Consider the following 16632-nt stretch of genomic DNA (forward strand, 5'->3'; position numbering starts at 1 on the left):
TTATAGAGAATGGGAGCTCTTTGGAAGTAATAAAGGGGAAGTGGAGTATAAATTATTTTGTTGGTGTAACTTCTATTTTTTGTAGCGACACTTGCATTTAGAGTCCTACTAACTGCAAGTGGTTTGAAAGTAGTGATCCTGAATATAGAGGATGAATTTTATTGTTGTTGTTGTTGTCATTGTTATTATTATGTTTGGTGGGGTTTTTTGGTTTTTTTTTTTTAAGAAAATACCAGTTGATTTTTTATTATTCAAAATTTATTTATTGGTAACTTCAGAGTAACAAATCTTTCTGAATTAAAAATGATGGTTCCCTGCAATTGATGGGGTCGTCTGACTGTTCACAGTGCTGTTTTTAGAGCAGGATGTTGTATCTATAACAGAGAAAAATGGCTGTGGAGGCTATTTCCTAATTTATGTCTTCTTATTCTTGTAGTCATAAAACCACCAGTGGTATTGTTCAGTAAGCTGCTTCCTGTTTGTATGCCCATCATGTATTTAATTTCAAAAAGTCTTACCATGTTTATCATTCTGTTGTGAACAGTGATACATGTGACATTCAGTGGGCTTACAGGTGACAATTTAAGGGGTGAATGATCCCAAGTAAAAAGGACCCTACAGGGTCCCAGCTAGCTCAGGTACAATGATGTTTGTCAGTGAGTACAAGACAGTTACTGTAACAGTAATTACTGTATGCTAAATAATAACTGAACACAATCACCAACATTTATTCTAACTTAGGAGAGTGTTTTCTTAAGTGTAACAGCTTTAGAAAAGCTATAGAAATATTTCTGCCAAATTCATTGGATCGTGTGCTTCAGTTATTGTTAGTTATTGGAGGATACCATTAATTAGTTGAGTTGGAGTGGATGACCTGGTTTGCTGGGGAAGACAGACTTATTAGAAAGGTCAGTAATTTATACTACTACAAAAATTCTTTTGTTCAGCCCAGGAATGACCTAGTTTTGCCTTTTCTTTTATATCTCTATGAAACTCAGAGATGCAGAAAGTAGGGCAGGAGATACTGATGAGACATTTGCCCAAATAATGTGGTCAGTTGCTGTTAGGTTATTAACTAAGTTTTTTTTCAAGGAACCAGTTACAAAGCTGTAGTGTTGGGGGAAGAGAGCCTGTGCACAAGCACAATAATCTGTTAAGAACAGATACTCCTATGAAAGGGGCTGACTTACAGTTTGCATTACTTTTCATCTGATATTGTTATTATTGCTGTGCAGATTTCTTAAACTGATTGCTTTGTGATGTTGAATGAATTCATTGTAGTCTGGTATTGAGATTGGTTTTAGACTGTGGAAGTGATAGTGAAGGATGAAAAAAACATTTTTCTATAGTTGTAGCAAACCAAACCGCTCCATCTGCTTCCACTGCATTTTTTGAAGTGAAAACCTCTTTGTTTTCTATGTCTCTTGTCAAAAATATGAAGCTTTACTATGTCAGTGTAGTCTATTCAAATGGAAAGAACCATTTAGATATATTTTTTTCCTTTAGAGCTTCATCCTTTTCCAGTGCTGTAGCTGTTCCCTCTGGCAAGTTCCAGCTACATTCAAAACACTCAAATAAGGTAGTCTGATAAGGTTGCCTTGTCTCTTAGGTTTTTACTTATTTATAGAAAAAATGTTTAAACAGTATTTAGAAGAAATAATTACACAGGAAGTACAAAATATATTTCTTACTGGTGTTTCTTCCCTCCCTGCAACCTGTTTTCATGCTATGGGTCAGGACTTAACAGCTCTCAAGAGTGTCTGGCTGAATAGTGGCAGGCTTCTAAATCTCAAATCAAGTGCTCTTCAAAGCACCTTACTTCACTTGAGATAAAAACTTGAGGCAGGTTTTTTCTATCTGGCCTATTCATCAAGTATAATCTACTGAATTGTTGACATTTCTAAACACTAAAGGGATTTTAAAGATCTTATTGCTCTGAAGAGACTTACTTGTGGTACAGAATAAAGAAGTGAAATGAAAAAAATACTGACACATGAAAAGTACAAAATGAAATAACTGAAAGCTGAAAGCAAATAGCTGTAATTTGGCATATAATTTCTTTACAAAACACATTTTTGATGTGGGAATCTGCTCAAATGTTCAACCCTCCCCCGAACTTTCCGATAAATAGCAATGTTTATTTTAATCAAAATAAGCCACAAAAGTCTTGCATTTAATTTGATTCCAGTTTCTGTCATTCATATTTAATATATGTGTTTTCATTTACACTGAGACCTACTGTCTGAAACAGAGTTGTTTAAAAAGAAATTAGTGTGACCTGTCTTTTAACCTTTCCCCTGCTCATTCTGTGTTTAAAGTTCCTTTAAAGCATGGGTTTCCCAAAGGGTGGGCAGAATGACCGCTTGGTCACCAATACAATTTTTCTCTACTTTTAGTAAGTAATATCAATCACTGAATAAAAATATGCCACCATGAGTTTTCGTACCAAAACAGGTTAAGCTAATACTACAGATATTAAATTACACTTCAGGGATTTCTGAAGTCCAAAGGTTATTTGGAAGTAACACTACAAAAGGCTTTGTTACCTGGAGTTTTAAACTGTAGCCCTGAGTCACGGGGGATTAGTGCTGAGGAGATCTTAGAATATGAATTATGTAATGCCTGCATCCTTACCTGGGAGTTACAGGAACTGAGCATACTTCCTGCATCAGTGCCAGTTTCAGGGTGAGAAGACAATGTTAGCAGAAATACCTTTTTTTTCCCCTCTTCTGGCCTGCTTTTTGCCTTAGCATGAAGTCTCTCCCAGTGGCATTTGACGCTGCAGAGCCGAAGTTTCTGGCTTACGAAAAGCTGCAAAAATAAACTGGTCATCTGTTTAGCAGCCCTGGTTTGTAAATGTGCAGAGTTTTGTAAACCAGCAATACATTTATCTATCTAAATGATACTTGCTTTTAAAACAGAGGTTAGTAGCAGTAGTTTGCACTTACATAGCCCTTTTTCACTTCTCTCGCACTGTTTTAAAGTGATTGAATAATTTGTGTTCCTCCACACATAATAATCCTGCAAAGCAGACCCAGAAAATACCTGTAGCAAAGAAGAGCTTGTCCATGCATGAAAAGAAAAAAAAAAAAAAAGTATTAGAAGCTCCAGAAAATTAGTCTGCTTCAAAAAGCTATTAAATTGTTCCTATCCCTGAAGCTTTACAAATGTGGTAATTGTTGTGTTCTGGTCGTGTAATATCTTTCTGCACCAAGTTGAGGCACTTCCCTGTTGCCGAAGCCACGGTGCCTGGAGGAGGGATGGGTGGGCTGTGGAGCAGGGGCAATGAATCTTCCCTGTGGGCAGCACATGCTCCAGGTCTGAACGCCCAGAAATGCTTCCCAGCTGTGCTGGGCTGCCTAGCAATGGAAATGTTCTAACTCCAGCTGACTTTAAAAAGTAAACACAGAGTACAGGGCTGTTCCTGGTATAAAACAACGCCCCCCACCCCTCCCTCCCCCCCACCCCCCCAGCTAACATTTGGTTGGCAAACCATCATTGAAATGCACTTGTAATGGAGGCTTGCCAGTGTGAGTTAACTGTCTTGGAGCAGAACCTTTCTGTGAGGTGTTGAAATCTATCCAGCCAATTTTATCAAGAGGTAGAATGCATTCTATCAGTTATTCGGTGCGGTTGCACACCCTCAGTGGTGGGTTTTAAAGGAGGGTATTAATGAGTTTTCTGAGACGTGACAGAAGCCTGATAAATTACAGTGAACTTTACCGGATAGCTTGGGATGCAAACACAAATATTTGTTTAGGTTTTCAATTTAGCTGAAATTTTAGAGGGTGACAGTAACACTGTAATCCTGGAACAGATGCTTCTGCTCTGAATGCTGTTTCTCACTCCTCCTCACATACACAGCTTTTGTTTGTACACACGGTGCCTTGAACACTTCTCAAGCTCCCCGGTAGAGAGACTCAAGTTGTTGTAGAGCGTCATGGGCATCACCAGCAACTCTGGAACATTTCCAGAGAACCATCTGTGGTTTGATACAAAATCTGTACTCCGTGGCACATTGCAATGTCATTCAAAGAAGGAGTAGACACAGTGCAGGCACTGATTCAATGAGAAGCTTCACAGAGTCGTAGGACTGAATTCCTCCCCTTGACCTTTTAGACTCCAAGTTAAGAATTTGATTTAAGCTAGTCACTCAGCTTTCCTGAATAATCAGCAGACGTGGACAAGCACTTGCAAGGAGGATTCATCCCACCCTGAGTATATAATGTAGGTTAGACTGAACGGCTGACTTGTAGACAGCTGCAATTAGGCTGAATGAATCCGTCAGGGAAGAGAATGTGGCATTAACATCAGCATCCACCGGGGCTGTCCTGAGAGCCCTGGAATTACTCAGACTTGCATCACGGGGCCCACACTCCTCTTATGTAAGCTCAGGGACGAGATTTTCAGCAAAAAGAACAGATCCACAGGAGATGTGTCCTTGCTTTGGACATAGATGAACTACTGCTTGAATGTTGAACAGTATTTCCCTTCAGGATTTAGACTATATATTCCAATCTCAACTATAACATGCCTAGATCAATATATCTCTTCCTGACCTCCATCTTTCCCTTTCTTCAGTCCATCTTTTCTTCAGCCCTTTGTCACTTAACTTATTTCCCTATGCCTGTTCTCTTTCTCTCCCTTTTCTAAACTTTCAGTTAGAAGGAAAAAAAAAAAAAAAAAGAGCTTTGGGATCAATACAGTATTGGTTTATCATGACCCTTCTGCCTTCATATTTTTGTCTTTTTCCTTTTTACCCATTTTGTGTATTCAGACCATAAATTCTTCAAGACAGTCTTTCAATTTGTGCCTGATAAGAGCTGTATCAGCATTACTATAGCATGCTATGTAAGTATTTAATCCAGTTCTGCTCGTAAGATCACCACAGGTTTCTCTGAATTTTGGATCAGACAAGCAGTAGAACACCTGCAGTCCTTGGGCAGCCTATGACCGTTACTGTAGGATCCAGCCCTTTTTAGAAGACAGGGAGCTTCTTCATTATCCAGAGACTGCAGCTAGAATGGTCCTTGGATGTGTGATTAAGGGCACCTCATGGTGCCAAACACTGGGAATTCTCAGGTGTCAAAGAAGGCAAATCTTCCTGGTATTTTTATCGTTCACTTGAGTCCCTTCACATGTAACAAATCCACATCTTGGATTTTTTTTCTTTGGAATGAGTTTGTTTGGACAATTGTCTGTACTTCCCTTTCCTGACACTGAAAATTATGACTGGAGCTGCACATCCATAAACCTTCCCATCTCTACTCAGTCTGGAACTGGAACTTCTTCAGCCACCCAAAATACCCCAGGGATGCATTTTACACAAACATGCAGAGAATTGAATTGTATTAGTACAAGCAAATATCTCTGAACAACAGCCAGTGTTATAAAGCTAAGCTTTAAATTCAGACTCAGGAGTCCAGATTTCTGGTCAGAAAACAGGAACAGTACCATGTGGCACATCCAAACAAATCAGCAGAGTTCGAATTGAATTCTCTGGGATATTATCATATCCCTTCTGTAAAGCAGATACACTGAAAAGCTCAGTGTTCTGAAATGGAAAATGAATTTTGGAAAATCTGTCATAAAAGGAAGTGGGTTTATTAATGGTTCTTAGTTTTGCCACATGTCCTTAAAAAAGTTGTTTAAATAATCTGTTTGAACTATTGGAAACCCACAATAAAACATCACTGTTCTATAAATGAGGTGGGAGTGAGAATTGCCCTGGTTTTAGTTTACATTCTCTAAGTGATGGAAAATAAGGGTTTTAGAATTGTGTTCAAATATTGTCAGTAGTATTATCTATCCTTTAGCAGACAGACTTACATAGGTAGAAGTTTATTTCTCAGTTTTTCTTACTGGAAGCCTTCTCTCAACACGTGGTGTTAGCAACAGTTAACATCATGATGGCTTGGGTTGTACTTCAGTTTAAAAAAGAAAATAAATAAATAGGACGTGCATATGGCAGGTGTCATCATTTTAACAAGAATTAATATATTTGTAGTTTCTTATAAGTCAATCCACAGTTACCTGAAATGTAGAAAATTTTAGAATGCTCATTTTAGAAGACAAGTCTTTTGTTCTTTATGACCAGTTTAGAAAATGTATCTATTCCTGCAATCTAAATAATGGTGACGTAGTGTCAATGAATATAGCAGAACAAGAAGAAACTGAGTTCTTGTCTGTTATGGAGAAAAATAGGTACCAACTGTTTTATCTCCTGACTTTGTTAAAATACTGAGCAAATTGTAACATGAACAGGAATGTAAAAGAGTCACAGTGAATGGTTTAAGAAGAGTTTGTCTAAGACTGAAATGCAGCTATGAGAGAACTGTGAGACACCATCATTATTTGTGAACCAAATTTCACAACAGCCTTATGATTTCTGCCTGACACAGACCAGTTGGAACGACTTTTCTGTTCCTTGCTGAGAGAGCTAATAATGTCTTCAGTGGCCAAGTGCTTATTGCTTAGTCATTGAGAAGTGAACTTATATTAACTCAAAGTTTTATGATTGTGTGGCAGTAATAATTTTTTTTGCATATTTTCATTATGATATTTCAGTATCGATGTCACTTATATCGGTTGATATAAGTGATATGTCACTCCAGTAGACTACACAGCCTATGAAAAGAGAATTAATTTCATCAGAATATAAATATCTGGTGCCCCTCAACTGGTGAGTTTGCCAAGAGAAGAAGCCAAAACTTGCAGTAACCTCCATGTCAAATATTTGAGAAAAACCTTTTTCTCTAGAAGAAATTTAGTTTTGTACCTGCACATCTTTGTGTTTATATCAAGCCCAAGGGTAGAAATTACTAGTGGTAATTGAAAGTTAGGTGATAATAAAAAGACATAAAAGGGAAAACATCATGCAAGAGGTGGACTGTGGACAGAATAAGCAAGAGGAAACAGTGACAGGAACTCAGCCCTTCTGCCACATTCTGTTCTCTTTCTGTCTTGTGGGGGCTTTATGGAATGGGGAGAGTTCTGCTTCAAAGAGAAGTGAGTAGGATGCAAAGCTCCCCAACTAAGAGTCTGCATCTTTCATTTTCCCAGCATTCCTAAAATTCTTCCCCCCACCCCCCTCTTCCCCCTAAACCAAATCCCTTCGGCTTTGGTGACTTCAGTCTTCATGAAGTTGTAGCAAATGGAAGTAGAAGGGATCTAGAGAGGTCATTAACCCATCTCCCTGCCCCAAGGCAGGGCTGCAGCCATAGTAGACTAATAAGCTCTTTTTTTTTTTTTTTTTTTTTTTTTTTTTTTTGTCAAAGATCCAAATAAATTAATTGTAAAGATTTTTGGGAAGTTTGGGCCCAGTTGTTAAAGCTTCATGTAACTGTTAACAGAGTCACAAGGTTGACTTCAGTGAAATTACTTTATATGAATGAAATTAAGAACAAACTATGACCTCATTTTTAATGACATTCAGTGATTTTGCAGCACTCATGTTATTATGTATTTTTTGCAACAGTATTACACTTAAAATAGGTAGGAAAATATAATAATGATTTTGGAGCAATATACAGAATTACTTAGGATTTAGATTTGTGCCAATATACTTATATCTGCGTATCACATTGTTGCTAAAAAATGTTGTATTCTGTATTGCTTAAAGCATTTTACAGAATATGGGATTTTTGTAGCCTTCTCTAAAACAATACCCTTGATACAGTAAGATACACTGGCAAAAGCACTTGCTAGTATTTCTGCATAGTAGGATTTTAAAAACTAAATTGGCCCAAACCAAACGTAGGAGCCCACTGGAAGTTCCTGGAATAGCTGTGATGTGGATCTTTACATCCCAGAAATCCATCAGTATTTGATCCTCTGTGCTGGGACTGGACTCACTGATTGCTCTGTGTCCCTTCTGAGCTGTCCTTTTACATAACCTCATCTTCCACTTCTGCCTTTTTTTTTTCCCCCCATTGAGAACAAATAAAGTAATTAGAAGTTTTCTTCAGGCAGAGGGAGGAGCAGACACAAAGTATGTAATAAGTTTTGTCTAAACTGTTTTCTTTTCGTAATGCATGCCCTAAAGCTGTGTGCTTAGCTGGGTTCAGTGTAATTGTTCTACCCTGCAAAGCCTTCCGGACTGCCCAAAACAGAGCACCACAACTCACATCCAGCCCCTTCCCCAGCTGTGCCCTGTTCCATAATATCCTTCTTCCAGAGCCAGTTGTTTCCTCAGCCAGTGAGTCTGATTCTGAAGATGCTGAGTTTAAACCTTCCTGACCGCCTCCATGGGTGAAAATATTGTGATCATGTCATTAAGCACGCTGTAATAATGCAGATACACAACTGACTTTGCACAAAGGAAGTTTACTCTAGTATTCCCTAGTTTTTCACTGATAAACTTTACCTCCCATCGATATATTTTTAAGAAGTTATCCCAAGGAGGGTGATTATAGGATCCTATTTCTGCTTGCATGCTTACTTTTGCCACAGTATAACTACTTTGCCTTAAAATACCGTTACCCTGACAGCTTGCTCTTGGCTACAGAAAGTTTCATGTTTCTGGAATATTTTAGTGAAAATGTTAAATTATTTAATATTATTTTATGTCTAGCATTTATGCCAGGGATGAGTTTTGCTGTCCTGTGAAAACCCACCTGTCTGGCACACTCAGTGCATTCAGCCTGGCTCTTCTCCAAGCATTTATTTACCTACCTTTAGGACTAGGGGAGCCACTGCCTGTGCCCATAGTTTGGGCTGGGGAGAGGGCAGAAAGCAGGAGTGGGGAGCAGTGCCAGCAGGGGAAAGAAGGACAGATCAAGAATGGGTGAGGAGGAGGAGAACAAACCAGGGGATGGGGAGCACAAGGGGTCGAGGCAAGGAAGGGTAGTCTGGTGCTGAATTTTGAACCTGGGCTTTAGGAACAGGAGCGGGGGGCAGAAAGAGAGGCAAGAGAAATACAGGGCTGTCAGGGGCAAGGATGAGGAGCTTGGATGCAGAAAGCTGAGACTGGGGACTGCAGACAGCCAGAGAAGAGACATTTTTGTCATGAAATGCAGTTGTGGGATTGAAGGCCTGGACAACTGGGACAACAGTGTGAGCAAAATCATCCTGATTCTTACCAGAGTGTTTAGAGAAAGAGAGCTTGAAAGGGATGGAGGTCAGAGCCTCGGAAATAGCAGGGAAATCTGTCCACCAGAAAACATTTTTGTGCTTAACTGGGACTTTAAATGTGATTGTTTCTCTGTGGTCAGCAAGAAAATGCCTGTTCTGTGGTGCTGGTGTTCCAGAAGGATCACAGGCTGTTCATGCCATCACTTACTGCCTTAGTACAAGTGACCACAATGTCCCTATTGGTGCCAAAAATAAAGGCCAGTTGCTTAGCCTGTAGATGTGTGTATAATGCCATGCAATGAATTTCCTGTTGGTTTGTGGCTTAACATTTAGAATGTTTTTAAATGGTGTCAAAATATTTATTAGGATTAATATTTTCAGCCCTGCATACGGGCACACCGAAAAATTTTCCGCACAGAAAATTTCTCCACGCAGAAAATGTAAGGAATGATATTTTGAAATACCTGTGCACAGGGAACATGTGTGTGTCCAGTGATTCAGATCTTAATGACAGGATAATACTCAGCTGTTTTCAAAGGACTCTGGTGTAGTTTGCTGTTCAGAATACATCTGATCTAAGGATGAGTCTGGTATATCCAGCGAAATGTGCTTCCTGGAGAGCCAGCAATATTTTATAATGTTTGAAAGTTGGGATTGTAGAGGAATGGATCGTAGAGGAAAGGATTGCAGAAGGAATGGTCTCATAATTAATACATGGAAGGATATCATGGAAGGTATGATGTGTGTCTCTGCCAGTACCACTGACTTCTGTGCGGTCATGTTGGTTCAACACAGAATTTTTGTTTCAACACTCTTCCTTTGTGTCTCTTGCTTTCTGAGTGCCTATCTTGAGAGTTCTTGAAGAAATACTAAGCACTCACCTGCAAATGAAGTTAGCATTTGAACATGTAAAATTCTGTAAAATGCTAAACATTCTGGAAAAGCAAGTCCTAACTGCCTCAGCTTCTGTTTCTGAAATCAGTAGATACCTTTTGCTGTGTGTTTTATTGCCTGAATTCCCTGTCTCTAAAATGGAGGTAGCTTGGCTGCCGTCTCTCACAAGAATATTGGGAAAATAACACAGTTGGTATTTCTGAAGCATTCAAGTGCTATATAGTGACATGTGCTATTGAAAAGCCATTCTGTCTTCAGAACGAGGTTTGAATAGCGTACAATAAATATGTCAGAAAAGTTCAGAGTAAACAGTGACAAGAAAATAAAATACTGAATAGCCAGCCACTAAAGGAATAGCCAGTCACTAAATGAGCACTGTGCATCTTTTTCACTGAAGAAGATGGAGAAGGAGAGTGTATGCCTTTGTAATGAAATTCTATATTGTCACAAATACATCTGTGAAAGCCTAACTCACTTCCAACATCCAATTTAAGGACCTCTAATTTTTCACTCTTCCTATCTAAATCTTTGCAAATTTATAGACATTCTTCTGTCTATTTTTTGTTTAGAATAAATATTAGCAAATGAACGCAGCATTGGCATAAAAGATGTTTTTGTTTTCTGACCACACTTTTAGGTCCAGGGCGTTGTGGCGGGGTTTGCATTTTTTCCCTGTGTGTGATATTTAGTCAGTCCCCGCGTAAGATGAGTTTGCTGAGTCTTGGTTCTGTTAACTCTTCATCACCTTGCTTAGAATCCATTTGGCAGACTTGGCAAGGGGTCAGTATTTGCGGGAGGAAGGCAGTGTTACTACGTGTTCCCTAGAGGAAGCCACCTCCCCTGCTCCTGGTGAGGGCACGGAGATGCCAGCAGTGGGAGAAGGTTGGATTAGCTCACTTGTCTCTCCGCCTCTCACATCCCTCTGCCAGCAAAGTACCTTACACTTTTTTAGAAAGAAAACGTGCTTGGAAGCTCTGCCAGGCGCTGCCCTGTACTTCCCAGCTTCTCCTTCTCCTCTGCCTTTCCGTGGCTGCAGCCTCTCCACGCAATCCACCCTGTGCGCTGGCTCTTCCCAGCACACGTCCTGCTCGGCAGCCAGGGGAGAGGGGCTCGTGCCCTGTTTGTGTCGTGTGGAGGCAGAAATGAGGCACCAGCCACAGCCCACAGCCACAGCCAGGCTTCACCTTCCTTGGAGTAAGGGGAGAGCCGTGAGTGAAGGATTCTCCACCGCAGCGCTGGATGAGTACAGTGAAATGTCAGAGCTGCGGAGTTACTGTGTGGCATTGACAGGGAGTGGGGGTTGATGTGTGGGTAGGCAAAATGCTGTCAATAAATACGCACCTTTCTCCTGTTTTCAGCACTGGGGTATGGCATCTCGCCCTGCACACAGGCTTTCCTACTCCTCACGCATTACTTCATGCATTTCCTTCCCTTGGAGAGAATAACAACACAGTTCTTCTCCCGGTGCTGCCCACAGCCGGGAGTGGCCAGTGGTAGGAAGCCTGTGTGAGCATCTCTCGAGTTCCACCCAGCTGCACAGTCTCAGAATAGGAATTCAAGTCAGCTCCTTGTAAATGCAAAGATTTCCTATGCTTTTTAATCAAATTCTTATGATACAGAAGTTCCAAAAGTATTGAAGAAAAGGAAGCTGTGTTTACGCGTTATAAAAGCAGAACTGTAGTGAAAGCTGGGAATAAGAAGTCCTCACAGCCTCCTAATACGGTTTTGCAGCCACTGCTGTTCTCCTGTTCCCTTCAGAAGCGTGTGCATTTTAAAAGAACCACCCAGTTTAGCCCTGGCCTACTAAATCTTTCAAGAAATAAGCTCTTTCCATGATACCAGTTTCATAAATTATTGCACTGCGCAGAAGATGCTCAGCTGTCTCATCTGACCAGCTTTCAGTGCCTCGCTGGGTCCAAAAGCAAGCCAGTAATAAAGCAAGTAAAACCTCAGCTTTAGGTTAATTTTCACCTTACTTTACAAAAGCTCAATGGTAATGTCATGTCTTTTATTTATCTCCAGTGTAAAAGATCCTCAGAGGGAGGGTGGAAATATTCTTGTCATAGTTGAAAAATAAGGTTTATTGTGCAAGGACCATGTGCTGTGGGCAGCCATGTAACCTCTGTCTCTGCTTCCCTATCTGTAAACTGGATTTAATGTTCCTACAACTCACTGGGGAGGGCACGCTTTGATTAACATGTATGATTGCCTTATACAAATGCAACCACTGACACTGTTTGGTTTTGTTTGTCACTGTCAGTAGAATAAGAAGAAGAAACATGTAGCAGAATAATGTGCAACCAGGGTGAGCCCTCTCCATCTTTTGGCCATCTTAGAATTTATTTTCAGACTCTTGTCACCGTGTGTGCAAATTTAAAATAAAACTATACTTGCACTGTAGTGCTAGAGAAATCAAATAATTTGATGTAGAGGTTGACATGCATACAAAACACCGGTTTTTAAAGGGAAAGTGGCCATAGATATAATTAAATACCTTGAGCAAATTTGTATTTTCGTTTAGAAAATTTTCATAAGGAGAAAATCTATTCCAATTTACAGAGTCCAATATATTGAAAACATACAAAACCGTTTCCAGGTCAGCCTAGAAGAGTGTCTGGGAAGTGCTTTATTTGTGTGAGTAAACACAGATCAGTCAGAAGAAAGGCTGCATTTTGAAATACGCTATGTAAAATTAATCCTACGGCTTTTTTTTTTTTTTTTTCCCCTCCGTGTTTTTCTCTCCCTCTCTCTCTCTTCCCTCTCTCTCCCCGTCTCTCTCTGCCTCTCCCTCCCGAAAATCTCCTGCCGCAGCGGCTGCATTTGCCTCCAGACTTGTCAGACACAGTGAGCCGTGCGAGCAAACAGGATCTGGCAGGATCCGCCAAACTGCTGAGCTCAGGATGTGGCGCCATGGCCATCGGCAAGAAGCACCTGGACTTCTAGTGATTTCTGCTTAGCAGCTTCGCTCACATTTCTGTGACACTCTAATTACGAGTGTTAATGACTTATATAAATATTTTTCTTAATGATTTGACCCAGCAGTCTTTAAAAATACATGTTGTCATATGATGCCTTCTTTTTTTTTTCTTTTCTTTTTTCTTTTCTTTTCTTTTTTTTTTTTTTTTTTTTTTTTTCTTTATGTTCTGGTTTCTTAGTACTAATTTTGGTCTTGTTTGGATTTTGCTTTTCGTTAAAGCTTCTGTTATGTTGGGTCCTGTCATTGTTCTGCTCCATTGGAAACAGGTAGTATTTTGTTCCTTTCCTTAAAATACAAAAATTTCTATTACCCTTTCATTGTTATATTTTTTTTTAACTTTAAAAATAAAGGGATATTTTTCCCCCAAAGATTTTTTATATATACTTGCATATAATATTTTGTATGAATAATGAGTTTATTGAAATAAAGGAATGGAACTAAGCATTTTGTTGTCATGTGTTCTTCAAAGAGCAAGCTACGCACTTTTAAAAAACATTCATTTCTGTAATTGAAACACCATTCTTAAATTTCAGGAAATCTCTACATCATTTCATTAAATATATAATAATACATTTATAATATATAGGATAGCTTTTATTCTAATATGCCAGTAATTGTGGATGAGGGGGGGGTAAATCAGAATATATTATAGATAATTACTTTGCCTTATGGCTTACTACATGCATTAAAATGCACTTGAATGGAATTTCCTAACCAGAGAGGAAAGAATTGATTTCCTTATGAGGTTCAAAACAGTAATCCTAAACAATTGAAGTCAGCACTATGAAATTATGTCAACAGACATAATTCAAGATTGAAATTCAAACCGACAGCTACATTAATGCTGGGAAACCAGAAGAGTGCATTTGAGCTCGAGGAAGGATATCACAGCGAGCTGGTCTAAAGCAGGGCAGAATACACAAGTAATTCAGCCTTTTGTACCCTCAGATGTACAATTTGTGAACTTCTAACTGTTCTGTATGTATCCCTGTGTCTCTCTCATCAAACAAAGGAACAGCGAAGCAAAGCTGACCTGGGAATTAAAGTGGTTTGCATTCTTTCTTCTGAGGCTGACTTCCATTTTGAAAGGTAATATCTTCTTCTCTGCAGAACTTCCAAGCCACCCAGCTGTAAGATTGCATTACAGTTTCAAAATTTAGTCTTTATAATAGTGTATTACATGGCTGGAGTGAAATTGAGTCTTCAAAGAACGTGTTAATAGGATGCAATAATGGCAACATATTTTGATGGGTTTGGAACCAAGACTTGGGGAAGTGGTTTGCTTTTTCTTTTTTTTTTTTTTTTTTTCCTGCAATCCAGGTTCTACTTTATTTTTTTCTTGACAACGCTGTGTAAAACAAAGACATAGCTTTTAAAACTGTCTAACTAATATGATGAATGTCAATCACTTAAAAAACTCCACTGTAGCATAAACACATACTGTATACAGCTTTTATTCTGAATTAGAATAATTGAATCAATGACAGTGATTTGCCAGGATGTCAAATCTATCCATCATATCCTGTCACTACCAGTTTATTTTTTGTGATCAAAATCAAAAAGACTACTATTTTGTCATCAGCTATTTCATTAGTAGTAACAATCAGGTTTTCTCTTCTATATTTTTTAGATATGCCTGTTATATTTTTTATTTCTAAAGACACAAATCCTTTTTCAATCTTTTCAAAATAAAGTTTCAGAACTGAACTGTCAGTTTAGTGAAGAAAAAAGACATCTACTTTCCTATGCCAACATACTTAAAATATTATCATTGATGTCTCAAACATTTTTTCTCTTTTTGTATTATGTGTAACACTGAATGGAAGTTCTCATTAGATACATAATTGTGCCTTTTGAAAGTGTGAAATAATTTAAATACTTAGGATAAAGTGATTTTTAACAAAGGTGGAGTTTTACATAGTATGCCTTTTTAATGTAAATAACACAAAACAGTATTTCTTTGTGGAATATAAAGTCACAAGGCATATAAATTGCTGCCAACATATTTAAATAGGTCAATGACTTAACATGGAGGAGAAAATATCATGAAAGTCACAGTCCCATTTTTAGTTAAGATATTACCTGAAAGTTGTTAGTGAGCAGCATGTGCATCCCACACGTGTATCTGTCTCTGTGTGTGCCCTGTGCATCTGAAAGGCTTCAGTTTCCAAAACTTCAGCAGGAAGTTTAAAGCTTCAGTTTTAAAGCTGACAAAGATTTTGAGTAATGAAAGCGACTTCTTCTACAAATCTGCATTATTTTGGCTTTTTTCTGAGTCCCTAATGTGAAGTACATGTTAGAGAATGCAGATGGTGCAGTGGTGTTCACCTAAGGCAAAGACATGGAGCAAAATTTCTCTTCTTTTCTTCCGAAGTCTCTTATCAGTTACAACTGCATGTGACAGCGACTTGGCTAATCCAGCAAGCTGGTATGTGAGACAGAGCTTTGGATGTGCTACCTGATAGCAGGTAGAGAGAGGGTAGATAAATGTAGATAGAGTGTGGATTAAGTATAGATTTCAGTCGTTGCACCAGCAGCAGTTTTGGCTTGGGAATCCAGAGAGATGTCTGCCTGGTGATTTTCTCTGCCTTTTCCCCATAACCGCTCTGTGCCTGTCAAGCTCCTGTGTACAAAATATCTTTCTTCAGTTCCGTCTTCCCTTGACTTGAAGGCAAATATTTAACTAAGGGGAGCAGCTCAGGTGATTGAAGAATGGGCACAGCCCCTTCTGACAGGCTGTGGCAATGTGCTACCAGCTCCTTTTGGCATCTCCAGAGGCCCCTTGCTGGTGTGGATGGAAAGTCTGCGCCATCCCCGCTCCTGCTCAGAGGGCTCCTCTCTGCAGAGATTGCAGAATGAGAGGGGTTTGTTTATTGCAATTTTTTTAAGCAGAACTTCCTACTTTTTAGCAGGCTACAAACTGAAACCACCAAACTCAGCAGGGAAACAATAGATTCATCCCAGTGAAGACGTTCCCAATTCAGCACAAGAGCCTGATCTTTACAGAAATTGTGACACACAGTCAATAAAGCAGTAATGAAATTTAAAACATTGTGCCTTTAATATGTCAAATAAGAATTCTTTATATAATTTCTGTTGTGTTGAGGTTTTCAAAATATAAGTATTTGGAACATGAGAAGAATATTATCATGGATAAGTCTTTTTCTCTGTTTGTAAAGACGTTTCAAAAGAAATTTCCAGGATGCAGCTGAATTCAATTTTCTCTAACAGTAGCTACAAGCACCTGGAAATGGGCATGCAGTTTCTCCAGACTTGATACCTGTGGCAGTACACAACTGGTTTAATATTTAAATTTCATATTAAGTAGTGATGCTGTTCCAAACACAGCTTTTGGGAGAGTGCAAAAGCCTAACTTGAAATAATCTTTTACCACGCCGGTATTGGAAGGTGAGGTGCTAATCACGTTTCTCTGAAACCACGAGGTTGTAACACATCCCATTAAAAATGTGGCTGTACTACAGGAACTGAACTCACACTCACATGTATTAAACAAGTATTTCTCCAGGATCATATATTAGAAATTTAGTTGAAGTGCTCTTCTTTTGCCTGTGCTGGAGAAACATCATAACTACAGAGAGCAACAGAAACGGGAAAGAAGATGCTTTTATGCCTTTAAGAGATGGTGGAAGCAGGTTGCATCCTCCATGCCATCTCTTGGGATTTCAGTT

The 16632-nt window shown here is 39.1% G+C and overlaps 1 protein-coding gene across 1 annotated transcript in view; it reads left to right on the forward strand.

Moving 5' to 3' along the window:
• Positions 1 to 13366, forward strand: part of ELP4 (elongator acetyltransferase complex subunit 4) — a 135448-nt gene extending 122082 nt beyond the window's left edge. Inside the window, exon 10 of the mRNA XM_040068473.2 lies at positions 12778 to 13366. Within this exon, the coding sequence (XP_039924407.1) occupies positions 12778 to 12909 (132 nt within the window). The 3' untranslated portion in view covers positions 12910 to 13366. The remainder of the gene's footprint in view (positions 1 to 12777) is intronic.
• The last annotated feature ends 3266 nt before the right edge of the window (positions 13367 to 16632 follow it).

Source organism: Hirundo rustica, chromosome 6 (genome assembly GCF_015227805.2).
Source record: "Hirundo rustica isolate bHirRus1 chromosome 6, bHirRus1.pri.v3, whole genome shotgun sequence".
NCBI lineage: Eukaryota > Metazoa > Chordata > Aves > Passeriformes > Hirundinidae > Hirundo > Hirundo rustica.